This window comes from Megalobrama amblycephala, linkage group LG6, assembly GCF_018812025.1.
Source record: "Megalobrama amblycephala isolate DHTTF-2021 linkage group LG6, ASM1881202v1, whole genome shotgun sequence".
Classification (NCBI taxonomy): Eukaryota; Metazoa; Chordata; class Actinopteri; order Cypriniformes; family Xenocyprididae; genus Megalobrama; species Megalobrama amblycephala.
In genome coordinates, this window is record NC_063049.1 from 34,398,092 (window position 1) to 34,420,632 (window position 22,541).

Here is a 22,541-nt window from a genome sequence, read left to right on the forward strand (position 1 = left end):
TGAACAAAATCCCACCCAAAACAGTTTGGGGCTTTGACTTCACAGCTTCACGGACACCCCTAAAGGTTGCAGGGTTTGGATAGGGTGCACATATCACACTATCTGCTCAGGGACGTGTGAGTGCCAGGGGCTTCGATGTCTGCCAACTGGCTCTAGTTCACCCAGGGAGAGTCTGAGTTTTTTTTTCCTGCTTCCCTTTCTGGGAAAAAAGAAGGTCAGAGCTGTCACTTCCATCTGGGTTGAAAGAAATGGCTCGTCTGACTTCCATCCTCTCTCAACCAATTAGAGCGTGCTTCTAAGCGCCACACTTCGTCCACCAATCGCAGCTGGGACTGCATGGGGGGCATTGGGTTTAGTTTTGGCATGGCACCAGCTACAGGCAGATTATCATCTATAAGTTTGGCTTCTATTTATTTACTCTGACATCTACATCAGCGGGTGATATAAATCATCTAGGTTCAAATGCATTACATTTATTAACTGTTGTATGTGTCTTTTTGCTCAGTTTCTGAAATTTGCCTGGCAAATTTTATCCCATAGATTCTTGTCAGTTTTACACAAAATAGCTAAAAAGCAGTTGCTGAGTGGCACAACAGTCAAAAATCGGTCTAGGTTCACACTGAAAAGCAAAAAGTGCTTTTAAAGAAAGTGGATGTGAAAACTAAGTGCATGTTTTTTGATATCATGTCAGGTTTTTGTTCTTTTTTTAGAGGGAACATTTGGTTTAGGGGTTGTCTGAGGACAAGGTAACAGCTTGCCCTGTTCTTGACTTAATCTCTATGTTGGGGACCAGGAGGCAGGTTGGCTTCCTGTGGTGCTGATTTCCCAGAATGCACCACAGAGCTCACACTGAGGGATGTTTGATGATCAACCCAGTTTCTGCTGGAGTTCTCCTCCATGCATTAGCCTGGCAGGCCGAGAACGAGGAGTGTGCTGTGGCCCTTTTATGCCCTCTGTCTTCTCATGGATGTCCATTTCATGAACATCTGCCCATGTGCAGGAAGCGCCCCTGCAGTGCCACGGCAGCTGAGAGTAAATTGTAATAAGCAGAAAGCCATAAACAGATGCTTGTGATGTTTTTTTCTCTATCACAGCTCAGTTTTTGTGGATAACGAATTTGTGGAGAATGAACAACTGAGACATATAATAATAATAATAATGATAATAATTTGTTACATTTATATAGCACTTTTCTTTGCACTCAAAGCGCTTTACAAATGAAAGGGGGAATCTCCTCAACCACCCCCAATGTGCAGCATCCACCTGGATGATGTGACGGCAGCCATATTGCGCCAGAACACCCACCACACACCAGCTAATTGGTGGAGAGGAGACAGAGTGATGAAGCAGATCAGTATATGTATATGGAGATGATTAGGAGGCCATGATGATGGTCAGAGGCCAATGGGCAACTTTGGCCAGGATCCCGGGGTTACATCTCTACTTTTTTTCTAAGGACATCCTGGGATTTTTAATGATGGCAGATAGTCAGGACCTCAGTTTAACGTCTCATCTGAAGGATGGCTTTATTTTTATCTGAATTGTAAAATCAGATACGGATAAGATGTATGAGTTATATTAAAATGAGCTTATGTTTTATTAATGGTGCAGTATGTAATATTGACAGCTAGTGGTTGAAATTGGTGCTGCAGAAATCTGTAAGAAATGTTACGAACGAACCATAGATAAAATAACTGCTGAAAGTGAGCTATGTCGGAGCACTCTTTCATTAGGAAAAAATATCCCACCTTTAATAGTCAAGCATATTTACAGTACAAACCATGTCAGTGAACTATGAGGGCAAAAAAACAAACAAAAACAAAGCAAAAAAACAAAAAAATCAAAAACAAAATAATCGTTCATTAATTATAATTGAAGTAAAATGTGCAATTAATCAAGATTTTGATTTTAGTTCATATCATCCATCCCTATGCAACAGCCTTACACTGTAAGTTGATGAGTTGATTTATCCATGTTTTAATATGCTTCTGGTCATAGAGCTTTTTAGATGGATTGGCGGGAGGCGGGATCACACAGACCAAAACAAAAACAGACATTCCTACATGAAATGCACATTTCACAGTAGAATAACTGGCTTTAGCATTGTTGTTTTTACTGCATATTATGGTATTTTTATGCTTTAGTAAGGCCAAAAAAACAAACAAACAAACAAACAAAAAAACATACAGCACCTTTAACATATATTTCCAATTGCCAATAAAATTGGACTTTAAATAAAATTGAAGCGCAGCAGAGCTGGGTGGTAACAGATTACATGTAATCTGGATTACGTAATCAGATTCCAAAAATCAAGTACTTATAATTAAAGTAAACTACTTTTTAAAATACTCATAATCAGACTGCAGTTACTTTTTTATGGATTACATGATTACATATTATTTACACAATGGCAGTAAGTTGTTCAAAAATTCATTGATTCTCCTAATTTTTCTTTTTTTTTCACTTATTTTTCATAATAAGCCTGCCGCTTATATACATTCCTGATTCTTTGAGTTTTTCTGGCAGTGAGGGGGAGGGGTGTGGAATCGAATTTGTTTTTGTAATGTTGCTGTTTTACTTAATTTTAAGAAAATATGTTTTAAAATCATAAGATGTGATTTTGTTTTATTCAGTGTTATCAGCAAACACTAACAGGTACATTAGTGTTAGTATTTTGAACTATTAACTGTTCATGCATTGCACTTTAAAAAGAGTCTGTTGAGGCTCTTGTTGGTGAATAGAATATATTTTTTTGGAATATATTTTTTCTTTGTATCTGTCAAAATAGTACAAGATTATCCTACAATATATGTGACTTCAAATAAAGGTTAGCACAAAAGTAATCTAAATGTAGTCAGATTACATTACCAAAAATGTATAATCTAAGAGATTATATTACTGATTACAAATTTTGTCATGTAATTTTAATCGGTAACTGATTACAATTCATAAGTAATCATTATGCATTTTGTTTCTAAATCTGAAATCAGGCTAAAAAAATCATTTCATGTCGGCCCTGCCAATAGAGTGCTGCAGTGATGACGTATTTTTGTAGGCCAACCCAGAAGTTAGCATCATCCTGGTTCCCTCGACAAAAACCCAATAGGATTTTTTCCATTGACTTTTGGATTATTGCAGAAAATAAGATTTATACATGTTTTATTCATCATTATAATCTTCACAAATAAAAAACCTTCATAATTTTGAAGCTTTAATACAATTGACATCTCTTTCAGTCTTTTATATATATATATATATATATACAAACCTGATTCCAAAAAAGTTGGGACACTGTACAAATTGTGAATAAAAACAGAATGCAATGATGTCGAAGTTTCAAATTTCAATATTTTTTTCAGAATAAAACATAGATGACATATCAAATGTTTAAACTGAGAAAATGTATCATTTTAAGGGAAAAATAAGTTGATTTTAAATTTCATGGCATCAACACATCTCAAAAAAGTTGGGACAAGGCCATGTTTACCACTTTGTGGCATTCCCTCTTTTTTTTTATAACAGTCTGCAAATGTCTGGGGACTGAGGAGACAAGTTGCTCAAGTTTCGGAATAGGAAAGTTGTCCCATTCTTGTCTAATACAGGCTTCTAGTTGCTCAACTGACTAAGGTCTTCTTTGTCGCATCTTCCTCTTTATGATGTATTATGGCCATATATGGCCATTTCAGTACCCGGATCCTCCTTCTACGCTGCCATGATGTTGTAATTGATGCAGTATGTGGTCTGGCATTGTCATGTTGGAAAAAGCAAGGTCTTCCCTGAACTGAGCGCTGATAACAACTTGGGTTGTCCTTGTCCTCTTTAGTCCGGATGACATGGTGTCCCAGTTTTCCAAAAAGAACTTTAAATTTTGATTCGTCTGACCACAGAACAGTTTTCCACTTTGCCACAGTCCATTTTAAATGAGCCTTGGCCCAGAGAAAACGCCTGCGCTTCTGGATCATGTTTAGATATGGCTTCTTTTTTGACCTATAGAGTTTTAGCTGGCAACGGTGAATGGCACGGTGGATTGTGTTCACCGACAATGTTTTCTGGAAGTATTCCTGAGCCCATGTTGTGATTTCCATTACAGTAGCATTCCTGTATGTGATGCAGTGCCGTCTAAGGGCCCGAAGATCAGGGGCATCCAGTATGGTTTTCCGGCCTTGACCCTTACACACAGAGATTGTTCCAGATTCTCTGAATCTTTGGATGATATTATGCACTGTAGATGATGATAACTTCAAACTCTTTGCAATTTTTCTCTGATACCCCTTTTCCACCAAGGCAGTTTGAGTGCTGGTTCGGAGCCAGAGCCTAGTTTCAAATCAGTTCTTTGTCTTTCGACACACAAAGCACCAGCTCCGAACCAGAAAAAGTGGTTCGTAAGTAGCACCAAAACATTGCTGGGCTAGAAGTAAGAACCGCTTGCGTCAGGGGCTGGGGGCGGGGTTACCGTGACCAACAAGAAACTTGTGACCGCCATTTTTGAAATAGCAGCTAATCGAGCTAATAGCAGCTCAACTGTAATCTCCATCTATATACAAATTACGGCGAGCCGTGTTTGGATGCCGATGTAGGTTCGCAAAGCCATGAGCATCAACAGTAGTGAAACATCCGCGATTGTTGATAGAAGGCTTGTTCGAGATGCATCGGAGCAGCGCGGACCAATTCGGCGGGTGCCGCGGGTCCGCGGGAGTGTTTGTAGAACATACGACTCCTTGTGCTTTTGGATCGTTCTCGCGGAGCTTTGATGTCATGCGCCGATCGCTTTGCGAGAAGCCGATGCATCTCAAACGAGCCTGGTGTATTTGTGTTTGGCGCTAGCTTTGCTGTGAAATATGAGACGTATACAGTGACGTAAGACCTGGCTCTGTGCTGGCTCTCTAGCCTGTGGAAAGGCAAACTGGTTCTTAGAAGGCTCGTCAGTTGAACCAACTCCGAACTGGCACTAGCACTAGCTCTGAACTAGCACCTGGTTCGTGCTGGGGAAAGGGGTTATGAGAAACTCCTTTCTGATACTGCTCCACTATTTTTCGCCGCAGCATTGGGGGAATTGGTGATCCTCTGCCCATCTTGACTCCTGAGAGACACTGCCACTCTGAGAGGCTCTTTTTATACCCAATCATGTTGCCAATTGATCTAATAAGTTGCAAATTGGTCCTCCAGCTGTTCCTTATATGTACATTTAACTTTTCCGGGCTCATATTGCTACCTGTCCCAACTTTTTTGGAATGTGTAGCTCTCATGAAATCCAAAATGAGCCAATATTTGTCATGACATTTCAAAATGTCTCACTTTCAACATTTGATATGTTATCTATATTCTATTGTGAATAAAATATAAGTTTATGAGATTTGTAAATTATTGCATTCCTTTTTTATTCACAATTTGTACAGTTTCCCCAACTTTTTTGGAATCGGGTTTGTGTGTGTATATATATATATATATATATATATATATATATATATATATATATATATATATATATATATATATATATATATATATATATATATATAATCTCCCTGAAAGTTTGAGTTATAAAAGTTAGCAAGAATGTGATTATAAAAACAATGAGGTTGTAAAAGCAGACTTGTGAATGGATGAGTTTACTTGTTCGGTGTGATGACGTTTAATGTCCCTGAAAGCCCACCCATTTAGTCACTTGCTAGCAGCTGCCTTTTCCGAGAGAAGTAAAAACTTTTATATATCAACCCTGTAGCACTCCAAGCAAATGAGCAATAACACAACGCTTTTAGCAAAAAGACGAAGACGACTGGTTCTTGAACAAAAAGGCAGGACATCCTTTCTTACAGCTCAGTTTCTCTGCCTTTTTTCCTCTGATCGAGCGTGTTTCCTACTCTAGCTTTCTAATAAAAGAAAGCTTCTTTTGGCTCTGTGATGAATTGCATTTACTCTTCTTAAAAGCATATGCTAAATGCATAAATGCAAATGTTTTGCTGCTTGGACAATTTCTCTCTTTAATTTTTTAAAAGTGACCCGTTTGCTCCTCTTTACACAGTCTTTGGCTTGTCGTTTGGGCAGAAGTACTCTAGCATCTTTCACTGGAGGGTCAGGTTTGTTGGCTGGCCTCATATCTACTTCCACAGCATCCAGCATATGTTCTGAAGATCAAGATAATCAGGTTTAATGGTTATTATGATTTCTGTCCACCAGAGTGTGCTGTTTTTCAGGAAAAAATTCACCTAATGCAGATATTGTAATGTGATCAGTTTAGGTCTTGTTATAGTGAGACTGACTGCAAATTTGTGTATTTGTAAGTGTGTAATGTAAGTCTTCCTAAAGGCTTGATGCTGGTCTAAAAGTGTCCTTGGGCATGTACAGACTGCGAAGTGAGAGAGAAAGTGAGAGAGTGACATTGAGTCAACATGACCTGTTTACTGATTTTTTTATGGGGAGTTATTTCTCTAAATCTGAACATTGCCAAATAAAAAGAGAGTCCTCATCAGTCCCCAATAAATAACTTGGGTCTCTCAACCAGAGTTCTTCAGCTGTTGTGAATGTCCTTGTCTTTCTCTGCCATTCTGGAGAGAGGTCCACAGATACAGTGATTTGCAGCGACAAAGTGGCCCAGTGTCATTAGTTGCGAGTTGGTGATCTGAGATGACATGACCAACATGCGACTGTTGGCGATAAAATGTGAGTGTGTCCAGTTGAGGAAAGTTGAACTTTATGTAAATGACCAGTAACGTAATGCCACACACGTTAATATTATAGGCATATATTAAAAAATATTTATTTATTTATCAAAGTGATTTTGGTAATGCTTTACAATAACGTTCCATCCATCCATCATATCATTATAAATCGACAAAAAAACAATACATTTTACAGCATTTATTAATCTTGGTTAATATTTATTTCTATATATACTAATGCATTTTAACATTTTGTATAAATGACCTAATGCATAATTAAATGAGCTTTATTTAAAAACTATTATTTATTTATTTTTCTTAGTGAAGCTTGTCTCCTCAATGCTAGCATGTTGTGGTTGGTTGCTAGGGTGTTGCTGTCTGGTTGCATTAAGGTGTATTAAGTTGTTACTAATTTACTTAAAGTCTCAAATCAAAAGAGTCCACCCTGCAGTCCTCTATTATTTTGAGACTACCATAATTTACACGAGCACTTATACATTCTGTGTGTTTTAAATCATTCAGGAGTCTCTCTACATCATTTTCTATAACGTTTTTCAAACTTTGTGAAACAGTTTTCAACTCCACATATTTGAAACACTTTTGATGTAAAGCACCAGTGGGAGTGCTGCATTAGATTGAATTTTTCGTGCTAGGTTTAATGCTTTCCCGTGATTCCCCAGTTAATCAAGATCTCAGCGGGGTTCCGTCATGACTGCGGCACTACTGATATCCAACAAGCTATCAGACCATAATCCCAGAGTGTATCAGCAGTCAAGGTTTGCTTGTCATTGATTCAATTCAGAATATACGACATTGATGATATGGCACTCCTGTGACAGCCCTTGGCCATTGCAGTTGGTTTTACAAGTTAAATTAAACTTAATATTTTGCATCTGAGATTTTATGTCACTATACTGCAAAGGTGAACGTGATTTCACCAAGTACAACATGTTCCTGGATCAACATTTTTGTTGGTCCTGGAACAACATTCCAATCGACCAATCAGTTTGAGGGACAAGTTTACAGTTTATGTCAAGTTTAGGCTTAAAACCAGGGTTAGGTGCTTCTGCATCAATGCTGTTCATCATTTCCCTCTGATTTTAGGGAAAAGTAGGGTTAGGTTTAGGAGTGGGGATTGGGTTAGAACTAAATTTTTAAACAGGAATGTTTCCAGGATCAACAAAATAGTTTGATCCAGGAACGTGTTTGTCTTGACATTTTATTTTGTGTTTTATGTATTATTTTATTATATTTTATTTAGACATTCACTGCATATAACTTGGGTCCCTTCTTCAATGTACAGTATCTATCTTTGTGGTCATTTAGTGGTCCAACAGGCGAATATTGGAATCATCTGATTTCTTATGTACAGCACACCCCTCTTCTTCAAACCACATCATTTAAGGTATAAGCCAAAGGCCGAAATGCAATACTTATGGTTTGGTGATTTTCCCAAATCTCTATGTAACCTTATATATGAGCAAAGTGATGTTTGCAACATCACTAAATTAAATAACATAATACCTCATTTTGGATTACATAGCTGTTTCCTTCACCAGGAATCACAGGAGTTTGCTGAGGAGTTACTCTGAGCAATCCGGCAGAAACTTTTCCTATAATCAACCAGTTGCAATAATCCTAAAAGCCTCGAGTTCCTTAGTAACAGAGAGAGGGATTGAGATTGAAAGGAAGTGAGAGGGAAGGAAGGCATCCTCCCTCAAGGAGTTACTGTCAGTCAGAAAGAACGAATGAGTCGTGGCTGATCAAAGCCTCCATTAGCAGCAGACAGACTCTCCTCATGCTGCTCAACAACCCTACAGAGCAATTAAGATATCATGAACATCTCTGGTGGCCCAAAGTCATCTGAAAATCCACTTCAGGGCAGAACTGAGAAAGAGAGAGAGCGTGGGAGAGATAGAGGGCAGAGTTTGGACACGAGCAGACACTACAAATTAAGATTTACAAGCTACCGCTGCACTCTGAAACTTTAGCTTTAATTGCTGGCACACAGCGTGGCTTCTCTCACCATCTCTTTCTCAGTCTTTCTTTCTTATATATGAAGGGTAAATGGCCCTTGTTTTGACATACATTCTATCTTCATTGCCCCTGTAACTTACATAGCCAACAGGAGATGGTGGCATTTGCTATAACCCACCCAATTCAGTGGAAACACATGTTCTGTCAAGTGTATCATCAAAACACAGGCTGCTCATCTGTCCTTTAGCCTCATTTTTCATATATGTTGTGACAGGTGAGGAAGATGTGAAGAAAGTACACATCACACTGACATTCTGCTGTCCTTTTTCAAAGAATCTGCTGTCAGAGTGTGGGTTTCAATGTAGCGCAAATGATATCTGGCACCTACCAATGTTGTCTGGTCCTGTTTGCAGCTTAACAATCGCCCACGTAGAAAGAAAGATACTGACGTGACGTGTAACATTAACAACCAGTTTTTATTTGTCGTTCAGGGACAGGTTAATCGGAAAAACATGCATGGACAGCATGGAAAAATAAATTTAAATAATGTCTCATATGCTAACTTAGACTGCATTTATTTAATCAAAAATACAGTAAAAATAGTAATATTGTGAAATATTATTACAATTTAAAATAACTGTTCTGTTTTAATATATTTTAAAGCTGAATTTTTAGCATCACTACCCCAGTCTTCAGTGTTACAAGATCCTTCAGAAATCATTATGCTTATGATTTGCTGCTTAAAGGGATAGTTCACCCAAAAATGAAAATTTGATGTTTATCTGCTTACCCCCAGAGCATCCAAGATGTAGGTGTCTTTGTTTCTTCAGTAGAACACAAATGATGATTTTTAACTGCAACCGCTGCCGTCTGTCAGTGGTATAATGCAAGTCAGTGGGAACTTGGACTATAAGAGTAAATAAAACACGACAGACAAATCCAAATTAAACCCTGCGGCTCGTGACGACACATTGATGTCCTAAGACACGAAACGATCGGTTTGTGCGAGAAACTGAACAATATTTATATCATTTTTTACCTATTATACACCACTATGTCCAACGGCATTCATCACTCGATTCGTTTGATCTGACCGCGCTCTGACAACGGCAGTGATGTCTCGCTCTCATTGAAGTAAATGCGCGAGACATCACTGCTGCTGTCAGAGCGCGATCAGACCAAACAAATCGAGTGATGAATGCAGTTGGACATAGTGGTGTATTTGTTCTGCTTAATATGTTTGTGGAAACATTTTGTAACATTAAAGTCTTTACTGCACATTAACGCCAATTTAATGTATCCTTGCTGAATAAAAGTATTTCATTTCTTTAAAAAAAACTTACTATGCTAAATTAACATGCAATGTGATGTGGTCATGTGACAACTATATACTATTATAGTGTTTATACGTTATTCACAATGCATTGTGATATATACAACATGTACAGTATTATGCCATATTTAGTTAATAGCTCATATTTCTGAATATACTTTTGTTCATTGACTCTTCCTGTAGGCTGCATAAGTAGATGGCGAATGTTGGTTTTTGTTTAAATATTGAATGACACCCAAAAGGTGTTCAGTCAATGTATCAACATTAAGTTGAGAATTTTTTTCTTCTTCTGATCTTTCAGGAGTAAGGCGTGAACCCCTCCCCTCTGATTCAGATGGCAGACGGTCGGCAGCCCGAGGACAGCGGCCCCCAGTGGTCATCTCCGGGAGCCCAGGGCTCATCCTCCCCAGGTGGGCATGGAGAGAACGGCTTCTCTTCCTCCTACAGGGCTTGCCAGCCTGGTGGTGGCCACACTGGTTCTGCTGCCTCCTACGCCAAAGAGAACGGCTTCAACGGAGATCTCGCCTCTGGACATGCTGTGACTGCTGGTGAGAGCCAGATAATGCAAAAATCATAGCTGCCAATTCACATAATATATATATATTTTTTTTCATACTAAAAATGAGCTGAAAGCCGTTCAAGATTTCCTTTCCAAGTTTTTATATTGTCATATGGTAGAGGTCAAGTAGTCTTGGCTAGCCACGGTCTTGGCCAGCATCTGGTCTTTATTGCAGTTTATTCTGACCAAAAACTGCCCTCTTACAAAGGAAGAGGCCGTAAGACTGTGTACTGTGTGTGTGTGTGTGTGTGTGTGTGTGTGTGTGTGTGTGTGTGTGTGTGTATGTATGTGTATATATATATATATATATATATATATATGGTGTAACGGATCACAAAACCTGTGGTTTGGATCATATTATGGTTTTTGAATCACGATTGGATCATTTTTCGGATCAGCAAAAAAAAAAAAAAAAAAAAAAAAAAAAAAATATTGGGTGGTGTGGGGGGGACATAACTTTTCCTTCCATTTATTACTTAAAGTACATTTTAAGTGCTTTTGATACCACAGCAAAAACTACTAGCCTAACTAATGAAGTTCAAACATTTTTAAAGACACAGTCAGTCAGTAATAAAATAAGAAAAAATACACTATAACAAGCATAGACAAAAAACAATATAATAAAGTTACAAATCAAGTAAGGTCTAACAGTAGTATTCAGGTACAGAAATGTAATAATTAAATGTAAAATAACACTATAGTGTTCACTGTGTAAAATAAATATAGATTAATCGTTGTTGTGTAGTTTGATTTACATTAGCAGGTATTTACACAGCAAAATCCCCAGAGTTAAATCAACTCTGCTCAGAGAACATATGGTCCCTCTCTACATAGTGTTAAAATAACACTGAAGCAGAGTTAAAGTTAATGAAATAATATGCTGTTTGTGGAGTTGTTTATTCAGATCTTAAGAGATTTAATGTCTTTCATCTTCAGTTGATTTCATCTAAGGCTGTAGCTGGATGTCCTTTGTAGATATTGTGTTTCTCTTCAGTGATTCTGCTTGTTAACAGCAGGTGTTCATCACTAATGCTCAATCATAACTTAATCACTTAATTATCTCATTAACTTTAACTCTGCTTCAGTGTTACTTTAACACTATATAGAGAGGGACCATATGTTATCTGAGCAGAGTTGATTTAACTCTGGGGATTTTGCTGTGTATAGGCTGCTGTCACTTTAAAACCTAATGCATGGATCCGGCAACCGATTTCTTTCTCAGCTGTTTACGTTCACTAATAACCGACTGATAGAATACTTGCCAAAAGTGTATTTTGACATCAACTATGATATATATATATATATATATATATATATATATATATATATATATATATATATATATATATATATATATATATATACACACACTGAATACTTATTTCATGTGACACTGAAGAGCCAGCAATTTACATTTTTGTGTGTAGTATGCATGGATCAGATGGGGTGTGCCATCTGAGGCTGAATCAGAGGTCAAGAGGACAAAAGTAAAAGCAAAACTGCATCCCATTATTATTTTTGCATGAGGGAGGGCGGAATATGGTTGCAAACTCATAAAGTTCCTATAGCTAGAGCCTCAAAATTACTGAAATGTTATAATAGATACTGTAGTTCAGCAGCCAAACTACATATTACCCACAGATGATTTATCTTAATATTTCATAAAAAATACCACAAACTCTCTGCGTTACATCGTGCATGACAGCTATAAACGCAAGTGAAAGGAATGGCATAATTAACCAAGAGTGAACAATTACGTCTGGTTTTTCCCATTGCAATGACAGACTAGGGTTAGTAACAGTCTGTGATTTTAAAAGTCATGGTATGTTGTACATTTGCGCTTGTATCTCCAAAGCAGTTTAATCTTGTTTTTGGAGACCAGAGAGTATAGATGTCTCTGGCATGAGGAAGTAAGTTAGCCAGAGCTTTTCTGTCTGGGTATTTATGAGGCCTCAGGGGTGTATGAGGAAGAAAATGAGGTGGCGCTTCTCTCATGTCAGCACAAAAAATGTAAAAGGAAAGATTGCAGGGATGCTGAACAAAGGTCTGACAGAGTAAATTGCAAAGGAGCAGCTGCCATGGCAACACTCTGATAGTGAGAGCTGCTGCTGTGAACCCTGCTCAGGGGGAGGGAGTGGTGCTGTTAATTACCCCTGTAATGATGGATCATAACTGCCTATTACATTCAAACAAACAATACCAGCACTCCTGTACACATGTAAGAGTATACATGCACGCACAGGCACAAGAACATATGCAGCATTACAGGCATTTAACGGAAAATCTCACAAAAAGTTTCTTATTTAACCCCAAAATCGATTAGAAAAAATGGTTACACTTTACAATAAGGTTCATTAGTAAAATATTAGTTAATATATTAACTAACATGAACTAACCATGAGCAATACATTTGTTACTGTATTTACAAATCTTTGTTAATGGTAGTTTGTTCATGTTAGTTCACATTGCATTAACTAATGTAACAAGATTTTAATAATGTATAAGTAAATGTTGAAATTAACAAAGATTAATAAATGCTGTATAAGTGCAGTTCATTATTAGCTCGTTAACTAATGTAGTTAAAGGGTTAGTTCATCCAAAAATGAAAATAATGTCATTTATTACTCACCCTAATGTTGTTCTCCACCACTAAGACCTTCGTTCATCTTCGGAACACAAATTAAGATATTTTTGATTAAATCCGATGGCTCAGTGAGGCCTGCATAGACAGCAATGGTACTTCCTCTCTCAAGATACATAAAGGTACTAAAAACATATATAAATCAGTTCATGTGAGTTCAGTGGTTCTATTTTAATATTATAAAGTGATGAGAATATTTTTTGTGCACCAAAAAACAAACAAACAAAATAATGACTTTTTAACAATATCTAGTGATGGCCGATTTCAAAACACTACTTCATGAAGCTTCGGAGCTTTTCGAATCAAATCAGTGGTTCAGAGCGCCAAAGTCACGTGATTTCAGCAGTTTGGTGGTTTAATAAGCGATCCGAATCACTAATTCGACTCAAAAGATTCATAACGCTCTGAAGCGGTGTTTTGAAAAAAGATTTCAATAATAAGTTAATGAAATATTTTTGTGATTTTTACGTCATATGGATTGCACTGATGTTAGAATTCATACTGGGTGGGAAGGGTCGAGCAGAGGCATTCTGGACAGGGCCAGACAGGGCTAGAACTGACACATCAGCTGAAATGTTGTAGATGAAGAGTAAAGAGTTAGATGGACAGATGAAGAGACAGATGCATAACAGGTCATTCTAAGCGTGTCTCCTCTGCACTCACTGAGAGAAATGCTCTGACATCTGCATACATCTCAATCACACGACAGCTCACCTAAAACTTTTCATATATGTTTATTATGCATTAATTATGTGTTTATACTGTATATTGTTATTTTTAGGTTTTCATGACTATTATCCCCTATCCCTGACCCATAGCAATAAATAATCTATTCTGTTCTACTTTGCCTCACCATAACCAGATTGACTAAGTTTCTGATAATCAAATAGACGTCATTAAAATGTGCAGTCATATTTTGATGTGTTTGTTTGCGGAACGAGTCATTTTTGTTCTGAAAGTTTGTTTTCATAGTACATCAGGCTCTTTCATCTTAAAAGATCAAGGAAAGCTTGATATTTTAAGAATATTGTTAGGAATCCATTTATTTATGCTCACTTTTTCCAGATGCTGCTCTTTTTATATACAGTTTACTATATGTCACCGCTGATAGTTGTGTCCAGTATGTGTCAAATGTTATTCTTAGCAGTTTTATGTGTTTATGAAATCCCCCTGCTTTCCAGTAATCTCTCTCCTCTGTATAAATCATCACAGTTCCCTTGTCACCTCCATAAATACTTAATACAGCATAAAGCCAGGCGGAAAGCATCACCGCACCGATCCCTGACAGTGAGTGATGGATATGGACTTCCCATCTCTAATGCTAACGATCCTTCAGCCAGGGTTGTGAGTTAACATCGCTCATGCGTTTCTCATTAACAAACCTGCCGTTATAAATCACTGTGAGCCAAGAGAAACAGCTTGTTTCTTTTGCTTGCGTCTATGTGTTTAATTAATAATCCAGGTTGTGTTTTCATATTTTAGTTTGCTATCGACGTGAGCAGAACTGCTCGATTCTAAAGTGAGGGTCTGATGATGATGTGTCTCTGTGGAGAGAAAGACCTTCCCTGAAAATAGTTTCTCTGCCTCTTTGACTGTGTGATGGCGAGATTTTTGAGCCAAGGGGCATTGGCAAGGCCAACACGTACAAGGGCCCTTCAGACACACAAGAGGCGCTAGACCGAGAGACTGACAGCGCGACATATGACATTGCTTTGCATAAAGAACGGGACACTTGAGAAGCAGAGAGAGAGAGAGAGAGATTGCTTGCCGAGGCAGCTGCTGGCTTGAATTATAGGGGCTGTACTGAAAAGTGTGCCGTCCTGGAACGATGCGCAGGATGGGCAGAACAACATAAAGACCACTCTATTTAAGCCTACTTGTTGGGATATGTTTTACATTATGGTATATGTTCATTTCATTCATTCATGTATGATATGGAACTTTGGTGCATATCTTGTCTAGCGTTATTTTGTAGCATGGTCTTGAATTATACTTTGAATCTTGTGGCATATTAAGGGAAGGTTTACATTAGTTAATTCATAACTTCATTAATAATTGTATCATCAATTTTGCTTATATTTGTGGAAAATATTTTTGGTAACACTTTAGTATGGGGAACGCTATTCACTATCAACTATGACTTTCCCTCAATAAACTCCTAATTTACTGCTTATTAATAGTTAGTACGGTAGTTGTTGTAATGTTTATGTTTAGGTATGGGGTAGGTTTACAGGATTTTGAATATGGCATGCAGAAAAACGCATTAATATGTGCTTTATGAGTACTAATAAACATCCCATATGCAGGCTAATAAGCAATTAAAAGTGATATGTTCCCCATACTGAAGTGTTAACATATTTTCATTTCAATTCTATTCTATTATATTTATCTCTTAGCTCACTGGAATTAGTAACACTTTACATTAAGATTTGATTTGTTAACCATTAACAAACAATACTTTTACTGCTTTAATTAAGTAATTAATTAATATAAATTTATGTTAATGTCTACATATGCTATAACATATGATTGATTCAACAATAAACAGTAGCATAATGATGCAAATAAAAATTAACCTAGATGAATAAATGCCAAAAAAAAGTTGTTCATTGTTAGTTCATGATACATGATGCTTTAACTAATTAAACCTTACCTTAAAGTGTTAAGTTGGGATATTTCACAACCCACCAGCTATCTGCACTCAGTTTGAGATCCACTGATGTAGAGAAACCATGAGATAGCAGCACAGATGCAGAGAGTCAGTAATATGGCTGTGTCACTCACACACCGAGGGCGGCAAAACCCACAGCCTTGGCATGCTGGGAGACCATTCAGATTGGGCCCAGGCTGTGTGTTGCTGTGGCAACAGCTCTGCTCTTTGGCGGGGGAGTCCTGGCATGGAGTACCAGCCATCCCCCTCCTTCTCCCGGCTTGCTTTTGGCAGCAGACACGACTAAGAGTGCACAGGGAAGCATTTGCCTCCAGACAGCCAGATAACCGGCACTGCACTATTTGGTAAGAGCTTTGATTTTTCTAATGGGTTGGTTAGAGGTTCTCTCTAGGTTTAAGTGGCATCCCTGCCCTAGAATAACAGGTTGTAAGCATAGTTGCACTTGTGGAGTAGTGCAGATTGTGTGTATATATTGCATGTTTGCTGAAAGTGCCTGCAAATAGATTTGTATTTGATTCCCGCCACCTGTCTAAGGGGGAAATGTGACTGTCCATGTGAATAACAGATATGTACAATGCAATATTCTTCATCTTCTTAGGTGTGCAGCTTTGTTTGTGCTACTTTTTGGGGTATTTACTTATTGCGGTTGCTGATGTCTCAGGGATGTGAGCTATTGTTTGCTGGAGGCAAACCCATCTGATCAGCAATCCGAGCACATCTCTCGCAGACGGGTGTGGACAGGCGCAAGGGGGGGAGAGGAGGATGCTGGGTAGACACACCAGCACATCTGTCAGACACAAAGACTGTGATAGACTGGCCAGGTTTGCCCTGAAAGTGTATCTATAGTGACACTGCTTTACAGACGTGGTCTAACTATGATGTAGGTGGCTGAGGAGAAAGAGAGAGAGAGAGCTGTATACTGAAAAATAAAGAGTAGAAAGATCACAGACAATATAGTTATATCTGTTTTGTCAGGGACAAGCATGACACCAGAGAGAGCTAAATATATATTAATGAATCAGTTCGCTCAGTCTCTGGTCATGTTCATATTCTCTGCCCTCATGTTGAGTCATGCAGTAATTGGCTGTGAAGACCAGCTAATGTAATTTGTTATGTTATATTCATTATTACATAGTAAACATCTTTTTCCCAAGATATTATGCAATTTGTTCAGCTGCTGGATGGAAAAACACTTGAGTGAAGGATATTTCACTGAAAAATTCTGCCATCATGCACTCTCCCTTTTCTACAAAGAATAAAAGTTGAAATTTGGTCACACTTTAGATTAAGGTCAAATTATCAATATTAACTAACTTTTGCCTCAAACTTCTAATTACTGCTTATTAATATTTAGTAAGGTAGTTGTTAAATTTAGGTATGGGGTAGGATTAAGGGATGTAGAACGGTCATGCAGAATAAGGCATTAATATGTGCTTTATAAGTACTATTATAAAACGGTTAGTTCCTGTCCTTGATTCTGATTGGTCAATTGCTGTGTTTTATTCACGATAAAACACGGCTATGACCGCTTCACCCAACGGTTCTGTGTATCACTACACAACACCCTTAGCAACTGCTCTTAGCAACGTAAACTGTTTGTTCTCAATTGATATTGTTCATTGAAGCTTACTGTATTATGTAAAAGAGTGTTGTGAGAAAAAGAGCGAGTGAGCGAGTTTATTACCTGCATTTAGATTTAGCATTTTCCTTCATAATAAAAATCTGTTTAAATGTCCGGTGTTTCATCTTGTCCTTTTAACGTTTAAGGAGTTTTCCCATGATTGACAGCGCTAGTTAAAGCGTTTGTCAACTGCACCTTGTTCCATGTTTACAACAATTTAGTTTTTTCAATGTAAAAGTCTTCACTACTGACTGACACACTTATAAAGACAGTCTTTGCCACCATCTAATGGTGTGAAAATGTAACTTCTGTTGCTGTTCACGGTCAGGGACTATTTTTTTCCTGGCGGAAGGAAGGCTTTTAGAAAGAGTCTACTTCATGAAAGTTGCATTGATACATATTTCTGGCTTTAATATTTGTATTGTGTGGTAACCGTTTTATAAAAGCAATAAGGTACTCGAGGCTTCTTCGTGATACAGCACAGCCACTCGTACCTTATTGCTTACATAAACAGCCAATGTCAACTTAGTTAATAATGAGAATTTGACCCTAAAGTAAAGTGTTACTTGAAATAAATGAATTTTCATGTAACTCCTTTCCATACAATGAAAATTCAAAGTGGCCATGAATACCATGCTCCAGAAATGGTCATTTGGACTACAATAAAGTAGTCCAAATGACTAATAGTTCCTATAGTCCATGTCTTTTGTAGTCATATGATGGTTTTGTGCAATTTAAACAAATTAAATTTGAGAAAGTAGTCAAATCTGCTATTATTGCAGCAGTCAAATCTCATTCTCATTGTACTGTGTAGAAAAGAGCTGTATTAAAAATTCTGAGTTGGATCTTTTTAACGAATCGGGTTGATCCAGTGCATAAAACATGAACGATTCATTTATGAAGTTCAACTCACTGATTAATGAAAGTGAAGATATTCAGTGAATAATGACTTATATTTTGATCTGTTCAATATATAAAGTCAAGTCAAATTTATTATGTAGCACTTTTCACAATACACTAATTAAAAACAGCTTTACAGAAAATCATGATTTTCCTGTTTGCATAATGTTCATTACTTGTCTTCTAATTTTCATCCTTTTAAACCTTAAACCAAGGACATTATTCAGAAGTTCACCTCTTGTGGGAAAAAACAACAACACACATGTTTGTAACATCATGAGTACGACTAAACGACTGAATTTTAATTATTGAATGAATTATTGAATGTGACTCTCCTCTAGAGAAGCTGGTCTCAGTCTGACCGCGGGTTTATGGCGTATCACGAACCCAAGTCTGCGTGGGTGAATATCATTTTAATGCCATCTGAACAAAACTCTTTTCCCTTATTGTGCGTGCGTGTATGTGTGTCTGTGAGTGGGAGGGCGGAAGCTGGGGCTGTAAGGTGGGCGGAAATTGTGCCTGAAAAGTGCACAAGAAACAAAAGCGATGCTGACTCCCATCATGCAGTCTGTTTGCACTGGAGAGAGAGTAGGAGTAGCAAATGGTCCTTAATCACTTCGCATCTCTTCAGAAAGCTTTGACGTAAGCCCTGCTGCAGTGTTTTTCTGCGTCAGTGCTAATGTGTCGGCCTTGTGTCTGAGCACATGTTAGCTGATCACTGCAGCATCAACTTCGATTAAATAGAAATCGCCTTGTGCTTGCATGTTAAATGATTAATATTGCGAATACAGTAAAGATTCATGGCTGTTTACAACATTATGCTGAGTTTGTCATTGCACTAGATGTGCTTTTGGGACACGTTTAAACTCATACTCCTACACAGTGCCTACACGGTTGATTTGTAGGTACTGTGTTTGGCAGTGATCAGCTATGGGTGGACATTACAACACTAACTAGATCCGTCTTGAGGTTGAAATCATCAAGTGATGCCACTGAAATGTATCTCTTCATCTCTGATGTGTTTGTAAGAATTCAGCAAGTGTGCTAGTGTCTTAAAGCACCGAGGGATACTTTTAATAGTGCTGTTTTAAAGCAGAGTCTATCCCTGGATGCGTGTTGCCAGCCAATCCGTGGGCTGTATTCCGCCCGCTGCTTAATCGGTTGCAGTCTCTTCTTATAGCTCCCCAATCTGCTGTTACCATGACAATTTACTCTCTCAAAGTGCTGCCAATTTTGTTGCCATTTTGAGCTTTTTCCTTTTCCTTTTTTGAATATTTTCCTTAGTTTTAGGCCATCCGAGTTAGAGGTTTAAATTAATATTGTCTGAAAGGAGAGAGATAAGACTGAATTACACATTGGAAGTTCTTTTTATTTGGTGTGAAATTGTGTTTAAGCAATTTTAGAAAAGAATAGTTCTTTAGACTGACTCAATCTTTAATAATGTACAGTTATGCCTTAAGTTTGTCTTTCTGCTGTTAATTGGATATTTCATTTGTATTTTCTAACACTGTTTCCTAACCAAAGCGACAAGTGATAAAAAGTAATCTCTTTTAAAATTGAGTTCTTGTCTTAACAAGCTGTGATGAGCGACGTGGCGTTTTATCGGCCACTTTGTTTCTATCAGCTACCATTCAAAACTTTGGAGTCAGTAATTAAAAAAGAAAAAAGAAAAAGAAAAAGAAATAATGCTTTTGTTCAGCAAGAGTGCATTAAATTGATCAAAAGTAACAGTAAAAGACATTTAATATTACAAAAGATTTCTATTTCAAATAAATGCTGTTCTAGTAATCAAAGGATACTGAAAATGTTTCACAGTTTCTACAAAAATATTAAATATTAATATAGCACAACAGTGATAATAAGACATTTCCTGCGCACCAAATCAGCATATTAGAATTATTTCCGAAGGATCATGTGACACTGAAGACTGCAATAATGCATAAGAGACTTAACATTTTTAAAAAATCATACCGACCACAAACTTTTGAATGGGAGTAGACATCAAAAGTCATTGTGCTCTGTGTTTGTTTACTGGGAAGACTCTGAGATTTACCTTATTAAGCGATTTAAAACAATATTAATATTTGTTATTAACGGCAATAAAGTCGTGGGCTGCCGTATGTGTACATTGTTTTCTTATAGTGTGCTCACAATATAAAACAATCTTATTCTCTTTGGCTCTTCTGTTTTGTTCCTGTATCCCTGCTCTGTTTAGTTTCGGTTTCCTTCGTTTCCGATTATGTCCTCGTTTGTTCCTATGGTTACATATTATCTGCACCTGTCTGTCATTATGTTCGCCTTGTTTTATACTCCCTGTTATGTTTAGTCCCTGGTCGGTTCTTGATTCAGTTTGCATGGTTGTTGATTTATTTCCTGAGGATTGTGACTTAAGACTGTTCTTCCTGATACCCTTCTTCATCGTGCGATTGCTGCAGCCACTACATGTGACAATTGTAGTCCTTTGTGAGGACTGCTAGGATTTATTGAGTTAAAAAGTGGTTAAAGGAGTGAAAAAATCCTGTCTGGATCAATTAAGAAAGTATGTGTGAATATTTGCCCGTGTACATGCTCATGTGGGGTGTGTTGACGCATGTGTGTATGTGTATGTGTCGCACAGAACAAGTGTCGGCGCGGATCGTGCAGGAGGTTACGGCCGAAGCGGTAGCGGTACTGAAGGGAGAGCAGGAGCTGCATCCGGATACTGCCGTCAGGCTGCCATCAGGTAGGCCTGCAGGAGAGCATCCTGGGATACTGGAGGTTGGCCACACTCAGGTCTGCTCTTAAAGGACTTTATTGCATTGGTGAGACATGGAAAAAAATGGAACGCAATGGGAAAAGTAAGGTTTTTTTTGGTTCCTTCTCGAAGGCGCTTCTTAGAAGGTTGTGTACAGACAATGGTCACTCTGAGGAAGTAATTTTGCCATTTATGAGTCTTTGTGATTTATTTTGAATGCTGAGGTAATTTATTGAAGATCTTACATAAAGATCAACAGAAAATATTCCTTTATATTCCTTGGAATAGTTCACCTTTAATGAAAACTGTTAGAATTTATTGATGTCATTCCAAATTTATATAACTTTTCTTTCTTCCATTTGAACATAAAAGGAGAAATCTGAATAATGTATGGTTCGATCATTTACATACACTACTTTTCAAAAGTCACTGGCGTCAGTACGTTTTTTTTAGTTTTTTTTTTAAAGAAATTAATACTTTATTCAGCAAGGATGAATTAAATTGATCAAAAGTAAAAGTAAAGACATTTTTAATGTTATAAAAGATTCTTTTGAAAAAAAAAAATATGTATCACAGTTTCCACAAAAATATTAAGCAGCACAGCTTTTTCAAGACTGATAATAGTAAGAAATGTTTCTTGAGCACCAAATATTAAAATAATTTCTGAAGGATCATGTGATACTGAAGACTGCTGAAAATACTTTTTGAGATAGAAAAGAGTTATATTAAATTGTAATAATACAATACAATATTACAGATTTTACTATATCTTTACTGTAACTTTGGAATGGTAGTGTATTTTTACAATTAATGGTAACTGGTGCTCCCATTCAAGCTTATAGGATATAAAAGCACCATAAACAAGTTATTACACAATTACAAGTTTTCAGAAACCATACAATAGCTTTATGTAATTAACCAAGATATAAGTCATTAACCACTGTCAGTGAGTTGAACTTGAAAAATGGATCAGTCGGATTCATTAATGAATCACTCAAACCAGTTTTGTGAACTATCAGCTGATTTATTACAAATTCAAGTCTTCAGGAATCACACATCACTACTCCCAAGGAGAGCTACTTGTCTAGATTTTCAGTAAATTTTCATTTTCAGGTGAACTGTTCCTTTAAATGTTTACATATTTTCATGTTTGTCAAACACAACATGGAGAGGCAGTACTCAAATAAGTTTAATTAATGATTTTATTTTCACTTTCCTATCTCTGTGGTACTGTATGTGATAATCCTTGTCGTTGTGTCTGTTTGTTCCTCATACTGTGTGTAAACTGATCAAAGCTGTGGAAAGCATCACCAGGGCACTTTCTTTTCCTTCATAATGGCATATCTGCCCTGACAGCTGGCCTGTCCCAGCTCCTTTCTGCTTGGTTTCCCTACCCATCCGCCCCTGGCTATCTCTCTCTTTCTGTGTGTGTGTGTGTGTGAGTAC

The 22,541-nt window shown here is 37.4% G+C and overlaps 1 protein-coding gene across 26 annotated transcripts in view; it reads left to right on the top strand.

Moving 5' to 3' along the window:
- Positions 1-22,541, top strand: part of map2 (microtubule-associated protein 2) — a 137,255-nt gene that overhangs the window by 78,261 nt on the left and 36,453 nt on the right. For 17 of the 26 annotated variants that reach the window (XM_048194287.1, XM_048194291.1, XM_048194294.1 and 14 more), the window contains 2 exons: positions 10,271-10,517; positions 20,979-21,083. In XM_048194287.1, coding sequence (XP_048050244.1) covers positions 10,304-10,517; positions 20,979-21,083 — 319 coding nt within the window. In that variant the 5' untranslated portion in view covers positions 10,271-10,303. Of the gene's footprint in view, positions 1-10,270; positions 10,518-16,026; positions 16,185-20,978; positions 21,199-22,541 lie in introns of those variants that run through there. The other 9 variants (XM_048194295.1, XM_048194306.1, XM_048194307.1 and 6 more) reach the window with 3 other exon arrangements.